At 48.3% G+C, this 19,693-nt stretch overlaps 1 protein-coding gene and 1 pseudogene across 2 annotated transcripts; both read left to right on the top strand.

Annotated features, from left to right (window-relative positions):
* Window positions 1–3,671: 3,671 nt before the first annotated feature.
* On the top strand, window positions 3,672–4,458 carry LOC134809133 (large ribosomal subunit protein eL19-like; annotated as a pseudogene).
* A 5,182-nt stretch (window positions 4,459–9,640) lies between these two features.
* Window positions 9,641–16,662, top strand: ZNF256 (zinc finger protein 256). 2 transcript variants are annotated; one of them, XM_001145312.8, is made up of 3 exons: window positions 9,641–10,062; window positions 13,424–13,550; window positions 14,848–16,662. In XM_001145312.8, the coding sequence occupies exons 1-3, from the start codon at window positions 10,030–10,032 to the stop codon at window positions 16,569–16,571; spliced, it is 1,884 nt and encodes a 627-aa protein (XP_001145312.1). In that variant the 5' UTR covers window positions 9,641–10,029; the 3' UTR covers window positions 16,572–16,662. The 2 variants fall into 2 exon arrangements, with proteins under 2 accessions (XP_001145312.1, XP_016792465.1); XM_016936976.4 differs by lacking the exon at window positions 13,424–13,550 and having other exon boundaries at window positions 9,721–10,062.
* The last annotated feature ends 3,031 nt before the right edge of the window (window positions 16,663–19,693 follow it).

The following is a 19,693-nucleotide window of genomic DNA, read 5'->3' as shown; positions in this document are numbered from 1 at the left end:
CCTGCACACTAATGTTCTTAGCAGCACCATTCATAAGAGCCAGAAGGTGGAAACAAATGTCCATCAACTAATAAATGGATAAACAAAATGTGGTCTATCTGTACAATTAAATATTTTTCAGCAACAAAAAAGAATGAAGTCACTCTGGGAGGCCAAGGGGGCAGATCATGAGGTCAAGGGATCGAGGCCATCCTGGCCAACATGGTGAAACCCCGTCTCTACTAAAAATACAAAAATTTAGCTGGGCGTGGTGGTGGTTGCCTGTGATCCCAGCTACTCATGAGACTGAGGCAGGAGAATGGCGTGAACCCGGGAGGCGGAGTTTGCAGTGAGTCGAGATCGCACCACTGCACTCCAGCCTGGGCTACAGACCGAGGCTGTCTCAAAAAAAAAAAAAAAAAAAAAAGAGAGAAAAAGAAAAGAAAAAGAAAAAAGAGTGAAGTTCTTACGCACACTACAATATAAACAAACTGAAAAACATTATGCTAAGAGCAAGAAGCCAGACACATATTGTGTGATTCTGTTCTTTAAAAATGGCCAGAATAGGAAACTGTATAGATGCAGAAAGTAGATTGGTGGTTCCAGGAGCTGGGGCAGCAGGAGGGGGAAGACTGCTTGTGGGTACGAGGTTTCTTTATGGGGAATGAAAATGTTAGAGGCTGGGCACAGTGGCTCATGCCTGTAATCCCAGCACTTTAGGAGGCTGAGGCAGGTGAATCACTTGAGCTCAGGAGTTTGAGAACAGCCTGGGCAACATGGAAAAACCCCGTCTCACAAAAAGTACAAAAATTAGTGGGGCATAGTGGCATGAGCCTGTAGTCTCAGCTACTTGGGAGGCTGAGGTGAGAGAGGATGACTCGAGCCCAGGAGGTGGAGGTTGCAGTGAGCCAAGATTGTGCCACTGCCCTCCAGCCTGGGCAACAGAGCCAGACTCGGTCTTAAAAAAAAAAAAAAACAAGAAAAGAAAAAAGAAAATGTTAGAAAATTTGATAGTGCTGATGGTTGTAAACTTTGTGAATATACAAAAAGCACTAAATTGCATATTTTATTATTTTTTATTATTTTTTTGAGACAGAGTCTCCCTCACTCTGTCACCCAGGCTGGAGTGCAGTGGCACGATCTCGACTCACTGCAACCTCTGCCTTCCAGGTTCTGTTTTTTTTGTTTTTTTTTGAGACGGAGTCTCGCTCTGTTGCCCAGGCTGGAGTGCAGTGGCGCGATCTCAGCTCACTGCAAGCTCTGCCTCCCGGGTTCACACCATTCTCCTGCCTCAGCCTCCCGAGTAGCTGGGACTACTGGCGCCTGCCACCATGCCTGGCTAATTCTTTTGTATTTTTAGTAGAGATGGGGTTTCATCGTGTTCGCCAGGATGGTCTCGATCTCCTGACCTCATGATCCTCCCACCTCAGCCTCCCAAAGTGCTGGGATTACAGGCGTGAGCCACCATGCCTGGCCCTCTGCCTTCCAGGTTCAAGCAATTCTCCTGCCTCAGCCTCCCAAGTAGCTGGGATTACAGGCATCCACCACCACGCCCAGCTAATTTTTATATTTTTAGTGGAGACAGGGTTTCACCACATTGGCCAGTCTGGTCTTGAACTCCTGACCTCAAGTGATCTGCCCACCTCAGCCTCCCAAAGTGCTGGGATTACAGATGTGAGCCACCACTCCTGGCCTGAACTGCATACTTTAAAAGAGTGAACTTTGCACTAAATGAAATAAATCTCAGTCAAGCTGTTAAAAAAAAACATTAGTCTGGGCCGGGCATGGTAACTCACGCTTGTAATCCCAGCACTTTGGGAGGCTGAGGAGGGTGGATCACGAGGTCAGGAAATCAAGACCATCCTGGCCAACATGATGAAACCCTGTCGCTACTAAAAATACAAAAAATTAGCTGGGCGTGGTGGTGGGCACCTGTAGTCCCAGATACTCAGGAGGCTGAGGCAGGAGAATCGCTTGAACCCGGGAGGCAGAGATTACAGTGAGCCGAGATCGAGCCACTGCACTCCAGCCTGGTGACAGAGTGAGACTCCGTCTCAAAAAAAAAAAACACACAAAAAAATTAGTCTATCTTGAGGATGAACTGAACTCAGACTCAGGTCTTCTAACCCTTCCTTTCAGTTTCCATCTTTCCTAAATTAAATTTTAAAAATTAGAACAGACAATGTGAGAAGGGAAAAGTCAGTGTGTATATTAGAAATTGGGACAGTGCAAAGCATTTCTCAAGCCGACAGCTTGGTCCTGCCTGCACAGTGCAGCCAGGAGGAATCACGCATGGGATGGGCAGCCCCGGGGGCACAGGACAGAGCGGCCAGGGCACTGTACCAAGGCACAACTCCCAGGTCCTGGACAGGCCTCCATGTCCCTCCCTGCAACTTCAATCATTGAGGCAAGAGCCATGCCCAGCCCTTGAGGCTCTGAGATCAAATCCTAACTAGGGAGACACTAGCCTGCAAGACTGCAGTTTTAGTTAGCTTGTCTGCCACAGATTGTGTGGCCTAAACAACAAACATGTATTTCCGACAGTTCTGGAAGTTGTAAGTCTAGGATCAGGGTGCCAGTATGGCTGGGTTCTCCTGAGCACCATTATTCCTGAGAGAGAGAGGAAGCTCTTTTCTGTCTCATCTTGTAAGGGCACTAATCCCATGCATGAGGGCTCTATCCTCATGACCTAATCACCTCCAGAAGGCCTGTTTCTAAATACCATCACATCAGGACACATGAATTGATGGCGAGGAGTTGGGGGGATACATTCAATCCATAGCAACTGCTTTTAAAAACATTTTACTATGCCACAGATATTTGTTGGGCAGCATGTTCCTATGATCGACAATGTGGCAAAGCATGTGTGGATATTTCTCAGCAAAGATCGCGACTTCTAGGGAACCTATCTAGAAGGCACAGTGTGTTTTAGGGGAGACACCAACCCCAAGAATATCTCTGCCAGTGCCACCTGGTTTTGCCCACAATTCAAAGCTTTCCTGGGAGCCGGATGAGGGGCAATGGAACCAGCAGATGCAGGGGTAAAATCTATTCCTTCATTGATAATTCTCAGAGCAATTCTATTCCAGGGTCTTAAATCAGATGAGGTGCCCAGGCTGGGCATGGTGGCTCATGCCTGTAATCCCAGCACTTTGGGAGGCAGAGATGGGCGGATCACCTGAGCTCAGGAGTTCCAGATGAGCAGCCCAGAGAGAGGGAAGACAGGGAGGAGCCTCCTGCATGCCTTGGTGGCTCTGGAATCCACCAGGGACTATAGACTGTGCGTGGTCCTCCAGGCAGTGGTAGCCAGCATGGTTCATGCTCCAGTTCTAGTTCTGCTGGGAACATGCCATGCCATACCTAGCCTCCAGCGTGGACAGACTGGGCTGCTTTGTAGCAAATATCAAGTGAACAAGGAAGGGAAGAACATGGATCTTCGTGGGCAGATGTGTATTAGCAAAAACTGCGATGGGAGGCAGAATTATAAGATGGCCCCAAGATTCTCACCCCTCAGTGCACTCAGTTGCCTAATTTCCTCCCATTGAGTGGGGGCTGTGAATCTGACAGACGTCACTCTTGTGATTAGGCCAAGGCAATAAGATACTCCCCCCCTTCACTGTTCTATAAGACTGCCTCAGCACACGGGAGCGAGATCCTCCTGCTGTGAGAGGGCCACGCCACGGGCCCCTAGCAGTTGAGATGGCCCCCAGCAACAGCCGACAAGAAACTGGGAACCTCAGAGCTCTTTACTTTAGCTGCTGCTGCGGCCGAAGCCATGAGTATGCGCAGGCTTCAGAAGAGGCTCACCTCTCATGTCCTTTGCTGTGGCAAGGAGAAGGTCTAATTGCACTCCAAGGAGACCAGTGAAATCACCAATGCCACCTCCCATCAGCAGATCCAGAAGCTGATCAAAGATAGGCTGAACATCCACAAGCCTGTGACTGTCCATTTCCGGGCTCGATGCTGGAAAAACGCCTTGGCCTGCTGGAAGGGTGAGTACATGGACATAGGTAAGCTAAAGGGTATGGCCAATGCCTGAATGCCAGAGAAGGTAACTTGGATGAGGAGAATGAGGATTCTGCACGGGCTGCTCAGAAGATCCCATGAAGTTAAGAAGATTGACCACCAAATGTATCCCAGCTTGTACCTGAAGGTGAAAGGAAATGTGTTCAAAACAAGCAGATTCTCATGGAGCACATCCTCATGGAGCACATCCACGAGCTGAAGGCAGAAAAGGCCCAAAAGAAGCTCCTGGCTGCCCAGGCTGAGGCCCACAGGTCTGAGAACAAGCAAGCACACAAGTGGCTGAAGAGCGCACCCAGGCCAAGAAGGAGGTGATATAAAGACTTTGTCCAAGGAGGAAGAGAGAAGCAATAAAAGCTCCCCCTTTCTTGTCTGTACATACTGGCCTCCGTGATTACATAGATCAGCCATTAAAATAAAACAAGACGGCCGGGCACAGTGGCTCACGCCTATGATCCCAGCACTTTGGAAGGCCGAGGCGGGCGGATCACGAGGTCAGGAGTTTGAGACCAGCCTGACCAACACTGAGGAACCCCATCTCTATTAAAAACACAAAAATTAGCCAGGCTTGGTGGTGCATGCCTGTAATCCCAGCTACTCAGGAGGCCGAGGCAGGAGAATGTCTTGAACCCAGGAGGCGGAGGTTGCAGTGAGCCGAGATCGCCCCATTGCACTCCAGCCTGGGCAACAAGAGCAAAACTCCATCTAAAAAAAAAAAAAAAAAAAAAAAAAAAGAAGCAGGAACCTTATTCTTGTAACAAGACACTGAATTTTGCCAACAACTATGTGAGTTTGAAAGAAGGCTCCGAGCCTTGGAAGAAATTGCAGGCTTGGTCAACACCTTGATTATAGCCTTGTGAGAGTCAGGCTCTCAGAAGACCAAGAGACTCAGCTAAGCTATCTTTAGGCAATTGTGAGATAATAAGTGGGTATTGTTTTAAACCAATAGCTTTGCGGTAACTTATTACACAAGAGTAGAAAACTAATACACCTGCTTGGTCAGGCACAGTGGCTCACACCTGTAATCCCAGCACTTTGGGAGGCTGAGGTGGGCAGATCACTTGAACTCAGGAGTTTGAGACCAGCCTGGGCAACATAGACCCCCATCTCTACAAAAAAAATACAAAACTTAGCCAGGCATAGTGTGCACCTGTAGTCCCAGCTACTCTGGAGGCTGAGATGGAAGGATCGCTTGAGGTCAGGTGGTTGAGGTTGTACTGAGCTTTGACTGCACCACTGCACTCCAGCCTGGGTGACAGAGTGAGACCCTGTCTCAAAAAAAAAAAAAGAAAAAAATGAATGAAAAGAAAGTCATAGAGCTGGAATCACACTATGTAGCCTTTTCAGAATGGCTTCTTTGCTTATTAATACACATTGAAATTTCCTCCATGTCTCTGACAAAGATTTTTCACATCCTACTTTATGATAGTACATAAATAATAGAAAACAACATTTTGTTTTGTATTAGGAAAATAAACATGTATTGATTTGAGATTTGGTGGGTTTTTCCCCCAGTCGAAACTCAAAAATCCTGCAGATTTAGCAAATTTAGAAGGGATCCCTATTAATTGTGTGAAAGTTGATCATATGAATTGGGTCATTCTTGTCATACCCACCTAAAACAGAGTTGAAAGAGCTGTGGGAAAAAAAGCACTCAGGGCATATAACACTGATCCAAAAATGTAATTCTCCAGAATCCTGGCTGCTGAAACTCCCTGCTGTAACTTGAAACAAGTTTTATTTAATGGCTGCTGACAGGACACACTGCAACTCTAAAACTAGTTTTGTAACTGAACAGCCTGGCCTGAAAAAGTTTTTTTCCTTTTTCTCATTTTTCCCTAGTCTTGTGATATAACCTTGAACCTTACTGCAGAATCTTTTCTTCTCATTAGTCTTAAAATACAGCCTTGAAATGTACTTTCTTTGAAACACCATGTCCACCGCTTCTCACCATACACTCCCTTAGACCATGCACATTTGTCTTAATTGTATGCTAGTATCTAATTATGTGCTTACTTAGAAGTTCCTGGGGATAATCTTGAGACAGACTTGGTAGGCATAGGGACCTATCTGCAAAATTCCAGAGATCACTTCAAGGCAGTTAGTCAACCACCAGGCCATTACTGAGATGCAGCTAGCCCACACTCCAGGTGGACCATGGCTTGAGAGAGCCACCAGAACAAGACACGCAGACCTAGTACTCAGCACCCCTCCTGCACACCTCCCAGTCCAAGTTCACATCCTTGGACTCAAAAACTCCGTTTTGAGCGAAACTCCGTCTCAAAAAACAAACAAAAACCAAAACAAAAGAGTTCTGTGAGACCTTCACTTTTTTCACCATCCGATATTTCCCAAACACGATTCTGCCACCATTTTTGAATGACTACATAGTCATTATAATGGCAGCAGTGGCTGATCTGGAGGGGCCGCTGTGATGATGCCGGCTGCAAATGGGGAGGCACGGCCAGGGCTGCATGCTCCGTGGAGCCCACGGGGACTGGGAACAGGTGATCCCAGTGGGAGCCTCGAGCCATACCGAGTTGTCAGGACGGGAGCCCTGTGCTCCCAGGCGCAGCTGCAGCCACCTAGTCGTGGCTCCAGACAGGGCATCCCTGCACTCTTGGGGACCTGGGAAGCACCCTTTTCCCACAGGCCCAGAAGTGCCTGCTCCCACTCCCTGGCCTCTCCCCACTCTCAGCACCTGCTCCACGGCAGAGCAAAGTTGTGGACATGTCAAGATAGCCAAACCTGGGCGCTATCACAACCCAGCCAAATGTGTGTGCCCTCGGGGCAGTGACGACATGCCAGCCCCCCACCATCTCGATCTCCTCCAGAAACTGCTTTTGAGGCTGAAACTTTGGGCACCAAGAAGCATGGGAAGGAGGCCGGGTGGGGGGAGGGGGGCGGCTGAGGGTGGCTCGGGGCAGGCCTGCGGGCAACCTTCAGCATGGACAGCCTGGGCGTCATGGACAGCATGTTGATGGCCATGAAAGGCAGACAGGTTCCTACGTGGGAAGGGGTGGGTTTTCTGTGAAACCCCACCTTCAAGCCACGGATGGCCTGAAGCCTGGAAGCCACGCTGCCAGTTCCAGGTGGAGTCTGTGACCCAGAGAGAGAAATTCCTTGATGCCTTTCGGCCAGTGGTATGGTGTTTTTCCCAGGCCCGCCCATGACTGCCCATGGGCCAATCAGCATGCACTTCCTCCTACCCATGGACCAATGAGCACACACTTTCTCCATTCTGAGCCCATAAAAAACCTGTAGACTCAGCCAGACTCAGACATTGGAGACTATCTGTATGCAGGTGTGAGCTACTCCCTTCAGGTTTCCTGAGGGCTGTTGGGTTGTCCAATAAAACCCTTCTCTGCCTTGCTCACCCTCCAGTTGTCTGCATAACCTCATTCTTCCTGGACGTGGGATAAGAACTTGGGGGACAAGAACTTGGGACCTAACGAACAGCAGGAGAGAAAGGGGCTGTAACACATTCCTGGCTGAGTAGCCATGCTCCTGGGCTGCATGAGTGAAAAATGGCGACTCTTCTGGAGGCCCAGACTTTGGGATTCCCCGAGCCAGAGCTGTAACACTATAGCCCTCCTGCCCTCAGCCAGCACTGGGTGGCCGCCCCCCACGATGGGAAGCAGCAGCGAGCCAGAGCAGGGCAGCGGGACTGAAAGAGCTATATCACAAACAAGCTGAAAACACACCCCACCCAAAACACACCTCCCCGCTTGCCAGGCTGCAAGCAACGGGAAGGAGAGAAGAGCTGTGGCTCTTCCGGGAGCCCAGACCTCGAGACTCCGGAGCCAGGGCTGTGACACGCTGCAACACCCTCTTTGGGGTTCTGCTGTTCTTGGTGTCTCCGAGCTTTCCGGCGCCACCATTTTTCCCTCGTCTAGATGCTGGTGCCTGCAACAGAAGCCGCCTGCAGTATGTCTGGTGCAGTCGCAGCCTTGCAAGGAGCCGGCGCCTGTGCCAGCGCCTGGAGCTGCCCGCCCCGCCGCAGCAGCCAGCGTGCCTGGCTGTGTGCACTGGCCGGACCCTTCACTTGCTCGCTCACACACCCCTTGCGGCTCCGCGCCTGGCTCGCCCTTGGTAGGTGTGGGATCCAGGTGCAGCCTGCTGGGCCGAGTGGGTGGAACAAGCCCAGCGGGTGTGAGCAAAACTCAAGCAGAGGCGCGACCACAGAGGTTTCTGGCTGGCGAAGCGACACCCATTATTAGTAGATTTCTGTAATTTGTATTTTACAATTCTTTTTCTGATATCGTATCAATTTTTTATGCAGAACAGCCCTATAATAATGGGGGCAAAGGGCCGGGCACAGTGGCTCACGCCTGTAATCCCAGCACTTTGGGAGGCCGAGGTGGGTGGATCACCTGAGGTCAGGAGTTCGAGACCAGCCTGGCCAATATGGCGAAACTCCGTCTCTACTAAAAATACAAATACAAAAAAAAAAAAAAAAAGATTAGCCGGGTACGGTGGCGGGCGCCTGTAATTCCAGCTACTTGGGAAGCTGAGGCAGGAGAATCGCTTGAACCCGGGAGACAGAGATTGTGGTGAGCCGAGATCACACCATTGCACTCCAGCCTGGGCAACAAGAGCGTAACTAATGGGGGCAAAGATAATCATTTCAGCGTTGAGAAGAGATCTTGAATTTAAGATACTCCCTACATTTGGGATTCAGAGCACCCTTTGTTCCACCTGTTAATGCTCTAGCTAGCCATCATGCCTTTTCAAAATACCATTCCTTTTGTTGTTCTCTTTCTGAGCTTGATGTCAAATTATTAAAAGGAAGTGAATATAAAGGCATGGAGAAAGTGAGATTAGATGCATGCAAGTGTTGCTTAGTGAATTGGACACAATGTTTGACTATACAGGCACGAGAGGGACCCAGAGACAGGGATCTACTTATGTCCTGCTGCTGCAGGGTGCCTCCGCATCCCACCTTCATCCTCTTTGTCATGAACCTGTGTGGAGTGTTTTTTTTCTTGTCCCTAATCAAACATACAGAGACTGAGAAAACTGACTCCAGTGCTTGAGTGCATGCGTTTGAATTGCAACATAGTCTTTTTTTTTTTTTTTGAGACAGTGGCTCGCTCTTTCCCCCAGGCTGGAGTGCAGTGGCGCGATCTCGGCTCACTGCAAGCTCTGCCTCCCGGGTTCAAGCTATTTTCCTGCCTCAGCCTCCGGAGTAGCTGGGGACTACAGGCGCCCGCCACCACACCCAGCTAATTTTTTCTTTCTTTTTTTTTTTTTTTTTTTTTTTTTTGGTATTTTTTGTATTTTAGAGACGGAGTTTCGCTGAGTTAGCCAGGATGGTCTCGATCTCCTGACCTCGTGATCCGCCCGCCTCGACCTCCCAAAGTGCTGGAATTACAGGCGTGAGCCACCGCGCCCGGCCGCAACATAGTCATTTTTATTTGCTTTCTCAACCAGTGGATATATTTTGTGACTGACTGTATGTAATAATATGTGCATCTGGATATGTGCCTCTGGGAACACATGAAATGACACGTCTCCAAACAAACACTGGCAGACAGCAATCGGTAGAAACCTGGGTACGTCTCCTTTAAGAAAGAACGAAGCCTCGCCTCCGCCCCAACCTGGAGTGTCCATTTCCCAGCGCCCCCTACAGGGGTTTGGCCTTTACTCCCGGAAGGAGGTGGAGGCGACCCTCACTCTCCCGCCGTGCGCCTGTGGGAACATTACCCAGAATGGCCTGCGTTGGGCGACGGCGACCTTCAGCCAATGAGGCCTCCGAAAGGTGGTGTTTCCGTAAGCGCACGCGCGGTCGCGGCGGGACTTCCGTTGTCCTCCTTGTGGCGGTCGTTTTGGCATTTGTCTGGACTGATTTCTTGGTAGAAAGCCCCGGAGCGCTGGGTCAGCATCATCCGTGACTGACTGAGAAGGCGCGAGAGGAGTCTTCCCCGCTGCACAGAGGCGTGGCTGAGGCTCGGCGGCGCCCAGGGTACCCAGGCCCGGCCCGGAATAAGGACATCCTCTCTGGCCCCGCTCCGCTCACAGAGTCAGATGGCGGCGGCCGAGCAGACGGCCCCGGCCCAGGTATGTGCCGCGCCCTCTGGGCCTTCCCCGCCCTCCCCACGCTAGTCCTAGCACCCCCGAGGGCGCCTGCTCGCGGCCCTGCTGCCCAGGACAGGACATGGGGGCTCGCCGGAGGGGCTCCCGTTTCCAACACCTGGTGTGCTAGGGAAGGGAGGGCGCGACTGGCAAGGAGCCCCTGATGAGAGGCGCCACTGAGCCCTGGGGCACAGAGGTGACACAGCCAGTGCGAGGGCACCCGGCTCCAAGGCCAGGCATGGGGCTACAGGGTGGCTTGAGCCCATCTAATACCGCCATAGATGCCCTTCTCTGAGGCCTGGCTCTTTCCACGTTTCCCTTGGCTGTAAAGGGTTATGAAATCTACACCAGGAAGGGGAGGGTTTCCCAGTCTCTCACTAGCCCTAACTCCCACCCACAGGTTCTCTGGGTTGTGGAGTGCCATTCCCCCAGCCCTTAGTTCTGAAGACCTTGGGTGAACCCCAAGCCCAGGGTCCTATGTCCATGTTAGCCGGTATATAGAGTTGTTCCAATTTCTGGCAGCCATGTGAACGGGTGTGGAAAGTTTTTCCAGAAAGGTACAAGATGTGCAAATGCTTAGGTGCAGTACGGAGCTGGGTGCATTTATGAAGCCACAAGTCTCCTTGCTTTCTGGTGGGAAGCAAAGAACAGGAGGATAGGCGTCAGGACTGCAGTGGCTGCCTGAGAAGTTGAGTGTGTTTTCAGGAGGTAATAGCAAGTTTGAATCAGAAAAAAGAGGTAATTTACCAAGGTCTTCACAGGCTTCATCTGTGTGCACAGTGGGACACAAACTGGGGGGTTGAGGGAGGAGGAAGGAAAATCAGGGTAGACTAGTCCAAGTGAGGGTTACTGGCCCAGGATCGTGATTTAGGAGATGTGGTTAGATTCCAGATGTGTGGTTTCAAAAGGGACAACTAAATTACATAATGTAGGTGGTGAGGGAGTGAAACAGAGGGTTCAGAGAAGACCCCAGGGTTTTTGGTATTAGCAGCTGTAGGGAAAGAAGTTTCATCAACTAAGATGAACAAATTGGCAATAGGAGTAATATTCACTAGGGATATCAGGTTTGTTTATGCCATGCTAAGAGTCAGATCTTTCAGAGCCTACTAAATGGAGGCGTTAAGTGGGCAGATGAACGTGCCGGTCTTGAAATCTAGGGAGTGGTTCAGGGTGCAGATATTCAAGATGTGGCTGTTGTGCGCACCAAGGTGAGTGAGCTGTGGGTCACAGTTAGGCGGGGCAAGCTCCAGGTTTTGGTTGTAAAGCTGTTAGTGGGCCAAGACTGGGAGTGGTCATGAAGGCAAGGTATGTAAAAGACAGTGTAGTTTGGCAGTGGCCACGGCTCCCAAGAGAAGAATGGACATGAGATGGATGCAAACGCATAGGACACTCAGGCCAAAACTCGTGCTTATTCACCACTTTATGGGTATCCAGGATTTTGTGATAACTTGATGGGGCCTGGGTGTTTCATTCAGGCTGGAAGATTAAGTTAGTGTCATGTGGTCATTTGTGAGAGTCATTGTGTGTGAGATGAACGACCAGTGAGGCTGGGATTTAAATGAGCTTTAGGTGGATATATGACTCTCAAGGGGATGGTAAGTGCAGCACAGAAGTGGAATAGGGCCATGGTTATCTGTGATTCACCTGTGGTTCTGTGTGGCTGTGTCTGAGGCAAGGAATACAGCCTGGCAGGGAGGCCTTCAAAGAAGTTTTTGAGGCTGCTTCCACTAGTGTAAGCCGTGGGAAGTCTGGGATTTTGGATCCTGTTTATATCCACACTCTGGATGCTGCCTGCCAAGTTGCGGTATAAGGCCGGAAATTAAGGCCCAGTATGATATGTCGCCTTGACATCTGATGAAAACGATACAGCCTTAGATGGCCTGAGAACAAATTCCCCTTCCCACTTTGCTCCCATGAATAAGCTCTCTTAGCCAAATGAACCCTTCTTATCCATTCTTTTCCAGGGAACCAGAACAGTTCCTGCTTATTACTTTGTAGTGGGTTTCAGTTCCCTATCAATTTTTTGAGTTATTCAAACAAGCCAGTCCCCTCCTCTGGGGACCAGTGGAGCTTCTCCATCTTGATGCTACAAAACTTACATTCTACAGCACCTGGTTGTTACTCTTTTCTGGAGTACTACCTCCGTATGGCCCTGTGTGGAGTGTGGTATTCTTTCACAGGCTATGAGTATTTGTCTTTAATTAATAAGCTGTTCAGCCAGGCCTGGTGGCTCATGCCTGTAATCCCAGCACTTTGGGAGGCCGAGGCGGGCAGCTCACAAGGTCAGGAGATCGAGACCATCCTGGCTAACACGGTGAAACCCCTTCTCTACTAAAAATATAAAAAATTAGCCAGGCGTGATGGCGGGTGCCTGTAGTCCCAGCTACTTGGGAGGCTAAGGTAGGAGAATGGCATGAACCCAGGAGGTGGAGCTTGCCCCACTGCACTCCAGCCTGGGCGACAGAGCAAGATTTCGTCTCAAAAAAAAAAAATTAATGAACTGTTGATCTCATTTGTCCAATGTCACGTGTCTTATATTTGGCTGTTGGTTATCCACTCTATTTTTTTTGTTGTTGTTGTTCTTTGAGACGCAGTCTCGCTGTGTCACCCACGCTGGAGTGCAGTGGCATGATCTCGGCTCATTGCAACCTCCACCTCTCCACCTCCTGGGTTCTAGTGATTCTCCTGCCTCAGCCTCCTGAGTAGCTGGTACTACAGCCGTGTGCCACCACGCCTGGCTGATCTTTTGTATTTTTAGTAGAGATGGGGTTTCACCCTGTTAGCCAGGATGGTCTCGATCTCCTGACCTCGTGATCCGCCCACCTCGGCCTCCCAAAGTGCTGGGATTACAGGCATGAGCCACTGCACCCGGCCCAGGTTATCCACTCTTTCACGCAGGTAGCATGTGGGGAGGCCAGGATTTGCCTGTGGTATAGGACGTAGTGGTGGTCATGGTCATGTGGCAGTGGGATCTGGAGACCTGAGGTATGTGCAGTGTAATGAATGATATGCACTTGGAGAGGGAGTGTGCCTGATGGCCCCAGTGTCCTGATTGAGACTTAATGACCTTGGTCATATGAGAGGAATGCTTGTCAGGAAGGAGTGGTTGCCCTTATGCCACGCCCACAGCTTAGATACATGTATTTGTTCACCTGCCTCTTGTTACTGATGGCTGCAACCAGTGACCAAGAGCCCCATTAGGAGACAACAGCACCAGCTGACTGCTTTCTCCTCTGAGCTGGGGAGCTTGGAAAGAGGATGAGCATGGGGTAAATGTGTGAGGGGAAGGATTATGGATCCTGAGAGGAGGAACCGTTTGTGGTTTCATGTGTCCCCATCCTGGCAGGGCATTGTGACCTTTGAGGACGTGGCTGTTTACTTCTCCTGGAAGGAATGGGGTCTTCTTGATGAGGCTCAGAAATGCCTGTACCACGATGTGATGCTGGAGAACTTGACACTTACAACCTCCCTGGGTAAGGTCCTCACACCCACCTCTATGCCCCGAGCTAGCCTTTGCTCTTACCCTTTCCCCAGAGTCAGATGTGTCTTCACAAGAGGACTATTGACACAGCTTCCTGTTCCTGGGCAGGTGCTGTGGTTGGTAGGGCTAAGGTTGTATGTTGCCTGCTTTTCTCCTTGAGCAAGCAACACCTGCTTCCCTTTCATGTGGAAAGATTCAGAGTCAGGCTTCTTATAGTTGGCCTCATGGATCTCACCTTGTTTGCCTCTCCTGGCAAGGTGACCTTGTCCAGATTCGAGGCTCCTCAAGGCCCAGGTTCTACTTCCTTCCCCTAGGGGACACTTCCTCATGCCTGCCTCTGCCAGCAATTATCATCACTGACATTGTCACCACTTATGTGGACTACAAGTGGCTCTTGCAAAATCCTCCTCTGAATTTCTCCTTGTATTATTATTTTTTTTCCTGTAGGCTATCATGTGCAGAGTCATTCTGGGCTGGTCTTGGGTGCTTGCATATTCCAAGTTCCGTGTTCTTGATTGTAGGGGTCAGATGGACAGGCCCTGTGGTTCTGAGGATGGCTGTGATTCCCCACAGCAAGACGGACTCAGAGGGAGCCTGGCCCTGGGGACTAGCACCTAAAGGAGGACATTCTATCAGGGTTATGTTCACATCATACCAGAAACATATCCTGTTTGACTAATATTTTGGTGCTAATGACATTTGGGGCCAAACCTCATTAGTGCCTTTTCTTTCCCATTCTTGATACTTAGCTTGCTTGTCAGCTGTCCACCTGGTTACTACGTCTCTTACTTCCAGCCTGGGGTTAATCCCCACATCTCTGGACTCCATGTTTCACCCATTTTTCTCACTGCCTTATCTGCAGTGCTCTCCAGTGTTGGCCTCTACATAATATGTTATGAGGTGTCCACGTATGTCAGCCGCTATTTTGTTGTCACATTTTCTTGGGCCTGGACACATACCTGTACACAATGCATGTGTTAGCAGGACAGCAGATCTCACTGCTGTCCTCTAGAAAATTGTTCTAGAGGAATGAGTTGTATATCCTGCCTCTACTCCATGTTTCTCATCCCATGGCTGTGTTTTTTAACTCATGAGCCCTTCCCAGTTCTGTGATCTTTAGAGGCCCAGTTCTGCTAGGCAGCCCTATCTTCAACTTGAACCGAACACCTTGGTCCTGAAAACAACCCCGTGGACTCAGTTCCTGGGTTTGTTGGATGCACATTTGTCTATGGGCTACCTCCACTCCACTAAAGTCAGCATGCTCTTCACCAGCATTTTCTTTCTTTCAGGTGGTTCTGGAGCAGGGGATGAGGAGGCACCTTATGAGCAGAGCACTTCTCCACAGCGGGTGTCACAGGTTAGGATTCCTAAGGCCCTTCCTTCTCCCCAGAAGACCAACCCCTGTGAGATATGTGGCCCAGTCTTGAGAGAGATTTTGCACTTGGTTGAACACCAGGGAACACACCATGGTCAGAAACTGTATACAGACGGGGCATGTAGGAAACAATTACAATTTACTGCATACCTTCATCAGCACCAGAAGCAGCATGTTGGACAGAAACACTTCAGAAGCAATGGGGGCAGAGACATGTTTTTGAGCAGCTGCACATTTGAAGTATCTGGGAAGCCCTTCACTTGCAAGGAGGTTGGGAAGGATTTCCTGGTGAGATCAAGATTTCTTCAGCAACAGGCTGCTCACACCAGAAAGAAGTCAAACAGAACCAAGAGTGCAGTGGCCTTTCACAGTGTAAAAAATCATTACAACTGGGGAGAATGCGTGAAAGCTTTCAGCTACAAACATGTACATGTTCAGCACCAGGGAGACCTCATTAGGGAAAGATCTTACATGTGCAGTGAATGTGGGAAATCTTTTAGCACAAGCTGTAGCCTCAGTGATCATTTGCGAGTTCACACTTCAGAAAAGCCTTATACATGTGGGGAATGTGGGAAATCCTACAGGCAAAGCTCTAGCCTTATTACGCACCGAAGAATTCACACTGGAGTAAGACCTCATCAATGTGATGAATGTGGAAAATTATTTAACAGGAAGTATGACCTTCTTATACATCAGAGAGTTCATACTGGAGAAAGGCCTTACAAGTGCAGTGAATGTGGGAAATCCTTTAGCCATAGCTCTAGCCTCATTACACACCAGAGAATTCATACTGGAATGAGGCCTTATGAGTGCAGTGAATGTGGGAAATCTTTTATCCATAGTTCTAGCCTTATTACACACCAGAGAGTTCACACTGGTACAAGGCCTTATATGTGCAGTGAATGTGGGAAATCCTTTAGCCAGAGCTGTCACCTCATTAAACACCGGAGACTTCACATTGGAGAAGGGCCTTATGAGTGTAGTGAATGTGGGAAATTGTTTACTTATAGATCTCGTTTCTTCCAACACCAGAGAGTTCATACTGGAGTAAGATCTCATGAATGTCATGAATGTGGAAAATTATTTAGCAGGAAATTTGACCTCATTGTACATGAGAGAGTTCACACAGGAGAAAGGCCATATGAGTGCAGTGAATGTGGAAAATCCTTTACCTGTAAATCCTACCTCATCTCACACTGGAAAGTTCATACTGGAGCAAGGCCTTATGAATGTGGGGAATGTGGGAAATCATTTACTCATAGCTCTACACTCCTTCAACACCAGAGAGTTCACACTGGAGAAAGGCCTTATGAGTGCAATGAATGTGGGAAGTTTTTTAGCCAGAGCTCCAGCCTCATTAGACATAGGAGAAGTCACACCGGAGAAAGGCCTTATGAGTGCAGTGAGTGTTGGAAATCCTTTAGTAACCACTCTAGCCTCGTTAAACACCGAAGAGTTCATACCGGAGAAAGGCCTTATGAATGCAGTGAATGTGGAAAATCCTTTAGCCAGAGCTCTAACCTCACTAATCACCAGCGAATTCACAGTGGGGAAAGGCCTTATGAGTGTAGTGACTGTGGAAAATTTTTTACCTTCAACTCCAACCTCCTAAAACATCAGAACGTTCACAAGGGATAAAGGTTAGGTAACACGCATAGGGCTGTTACGGACTGAGAAGTGTCCCTGCAAAATTCACAGACATAAATAAATAAATACGTATTTTCAATAACCATGCTTTATATTTAGTATATGTTCTCTGAATTTTGTTTTATACAAATAAGTTTATATGTGTACATACTACTTTGTCTCTCATATCCACACAGAAAACCAAATGGTTTCTTTTTTTAAAAAATTCTTTGTGTTTAAATGGACAAATTATAATTGTACATGTTCCTGGAGTACATAGTGATGTTTTGATACCTATAACTTAGAGTGATCAGAGTAATTAGCGTATCCATCACCTCAAACATTCGTCATTCCTTTATATTGGGAACAGTCAGTCTCAATTGCCATTCTTCTCCTAACAACTTGAAATTATATATTATTAACTTTAGTTCTCCTGTAGTGGTATAGAACACTAGAACTTATTCCTCCTGTCTAGTTGTAATTTTGTAGCTTGTAACCAATCTTTGTCTATTCCTGCCTACCCACTACCCTTCCCAGCCTCTAGTATCCTCTGTTCTACTTTTTACTTCTAAGAGATCAACTTTTTTTTTGTGGGGGTGGGGGACAGTCTTGCTTTGTCTCCCAGGCTTTTTTTTTTTTTTTTTTTTTTTTTTTGAGATGGAGTTTCACTCTTTTTGCCCAGGCTGGAGTGCAGTGGCATGATCTTGGCTCACCGCAGCCTCTGCCTCCTGGGTTCAAGCGATTCTCCTGCCTCAGCCTCCTGAGTAGCTGGGATTACAGGCATGCACCACCACCCCGGCTAATTTTGTATTTTTAGTAGAGACAGGGTTTCTCCATGTTGGTCAGGCTAGTCTTGAACTCCCGACCTCAGGTGATCCACCCGCCTCAGCCTCCCAAAGTGCTAGGATTACAGGCGTGGGCCACCGCACCCAGCTTTTTTTTTTTTTTTTTTTTTAAAGCTTCCACATATGAGTGGGAATGTGCATGTTTATGTTCCTGGCTTATTTCACTTAAATAATGTCCTCCATTTCCATCCATGTTGCCTCAGGTGATAGGATTTCATTCTGTTCTTTGAATAGTATTCCTTTGTGTGTATAAACCACATTTTCTTTATCCATTTATCTGTTGTTGGACATCTAGGTTGATTCCATATTTTGGCTATTGTGAATAGTGCTGCAGTAAACGGGGTGTAGATGTGTCTCCAATGTGATGATTTTCTTTCCTTTGGATAAATTCCCAGTAGGGGGATTGCTGGATGATATGGTAGTTGTGTTTGTAGTTTTTTGTTTTGTTTTGTTTTGTTTTTTGAGACAGAGTCTCACTCTGTTATCCAGGCTGGAGTGCAGTGGTGTGATCTCGGCTCACTGCAACCTCCGCCTCCCAGGTTCAAGCAATTCTCCTGCCTCAGCCTCCTGAGTAGCTGGGATTACAGGTTCGTGCCACCACCCCTGCTAATTTTTGTATTTTTAGAAGAGACGGGGTTTCACCATCTTGGTTAGGGTGTTCTCGAACTCCTGACCTCGTGATCCACCTGCCTCAGCCTCCCAAAGTGCTGGGATTACAGGCGTGAGCCATCGCGCCTGGCATATTTGTAGTTTTTAGAGGGACCTCAATACTGTTCTCCATAATGGCTGTACTGGTTTGCATTTGCACTACCAGTGCATGAGTTCCCTTTTCTTGTATTTTGTTGGGTTTTTTTTTTTTTTTTTTGAGATGGAGTCTTTCTCTGTCGCCCAGGCTGGAGTGCAGTGGCATGATCTTGGCTCACTGCAACCTCCGTCTCCCGGGTTCAAGCTATTCTCCTGCCTCAGTCTCCTGAGTAGCTGGGATTATAGGCACGCACCACCACGCCTGGCTAATTTTTGCATTTTTAGTAGAGACAGGGTTTCACCACGTTGGTCAGGCAGTCTCGAACTCCTGACCTCGTGATCCACCCAGCTCGGCCTCCCAAAGTGCTGGGATTACAGGTGTGAGCCACCGCACCTGGCCATGAGTTCCCTTTTCTCTGCATCCTTGCCAGCATCTGTTTTTGTCTTTTTGATAATAATTATCCTAAACGGGGAGAGTGATACCTCATTGCGGTTTTGATTTGCATTTCCCAGATAGTGATGAGTGTGTTTTAATATATTTTTTGACCGTTTGTATGTTGTCTTTTGAAAAATGCCTATTCAGGTCGTTTGACATTTTTAAATTGGATTGTTTGAGGGTTTGTTTGCTGTTGAAATACTTCAGTTGCTTGTGTATTGTATTCTGGCTTTATTTTTTTTTTGAGACGGAGTTGCTCTGTTGTCCACGCTGGAGTGCAGTGGCACGATTTCAGCTCACTGCAACCTCTGCCTCCCGGGTTCAAGCAATTCTCCTGCCTCAGCCTCCCGAGTAGCTGGGATTACAGATGTGCGCCACCACACCCACCTAATTTTTGTATTTTTAGTAGAGACGGGTTTTTGCCATGTTGGCTAGGCTGGTCTCAAACTCCTGACCTCAAGTGATCTGCCCACCTTAGGCTCCCAAAGTGCTGGGATTGCAGGCATGGCCACTGCATCTGGCCTCTTTCTTGATTCTTGATTACACTGTCACTGAGTGGGTTCTACATCAGAAAAAGATGAATAGGCCAGGTGTAGTGGCCGAATCCTATAATGCCAGTACTTAGGGAGGCCGAGGCGGGAGGATTGCTTGAACTCAGGAGTTTGATACCAGCCTGGGCAACATGGCAAAACCACATCTCTACAAAAATTAGCTGGTTGTGGTGGTGCACGCCTATAGTCCCAATTACTCCTGAATGCTGAGATGGGAGGATCACTTGAGCCTGAGAGGTTGAGACTGCAGTTGAGCCTTGATCATGCCACTGTGCTTCAGCCTTGGCAACAGAGTGAGACGCTGTCTCAAAAAGGGGAGAAAAAAATAGAATGTGGAGATAAGCAGATTTCAAATGTGAAGTGAAAAAGAAGCTTTTCATTGTTCAAACCATATTGCTAAGTGAGAAAAAGTACAGATGTGTATAGAAGCTATGACTTTTTTCCTATAAGATGAAAAACTTGTAACATAATTGACACACAGAATAATGAACAAAGGGAGACACAGTTCTATGAGGATAATACTGTACTGCAAATTTCACCTTCTGTTTTTACTTATTC

This window comes from Pan troglodytes, chromosome 20, assembly GCF_028858775.2.
Source record: "Pan troglodytes isolate AG18354 chromosome 20, NHGRI_mPanTro3-v2.0_pri, whole genome shotgun sequence".
Classification (NCBI taxonomy): Eukaryota; Metazoa; Chordata; class Mammalia; order Primates; family Hominidae; genus Pan; species Pan troglodytes.
Note: the sequence above shows the minus strand (reverse complement) of the source record. Positions and strands in the feature narration are given on the sequence as shown.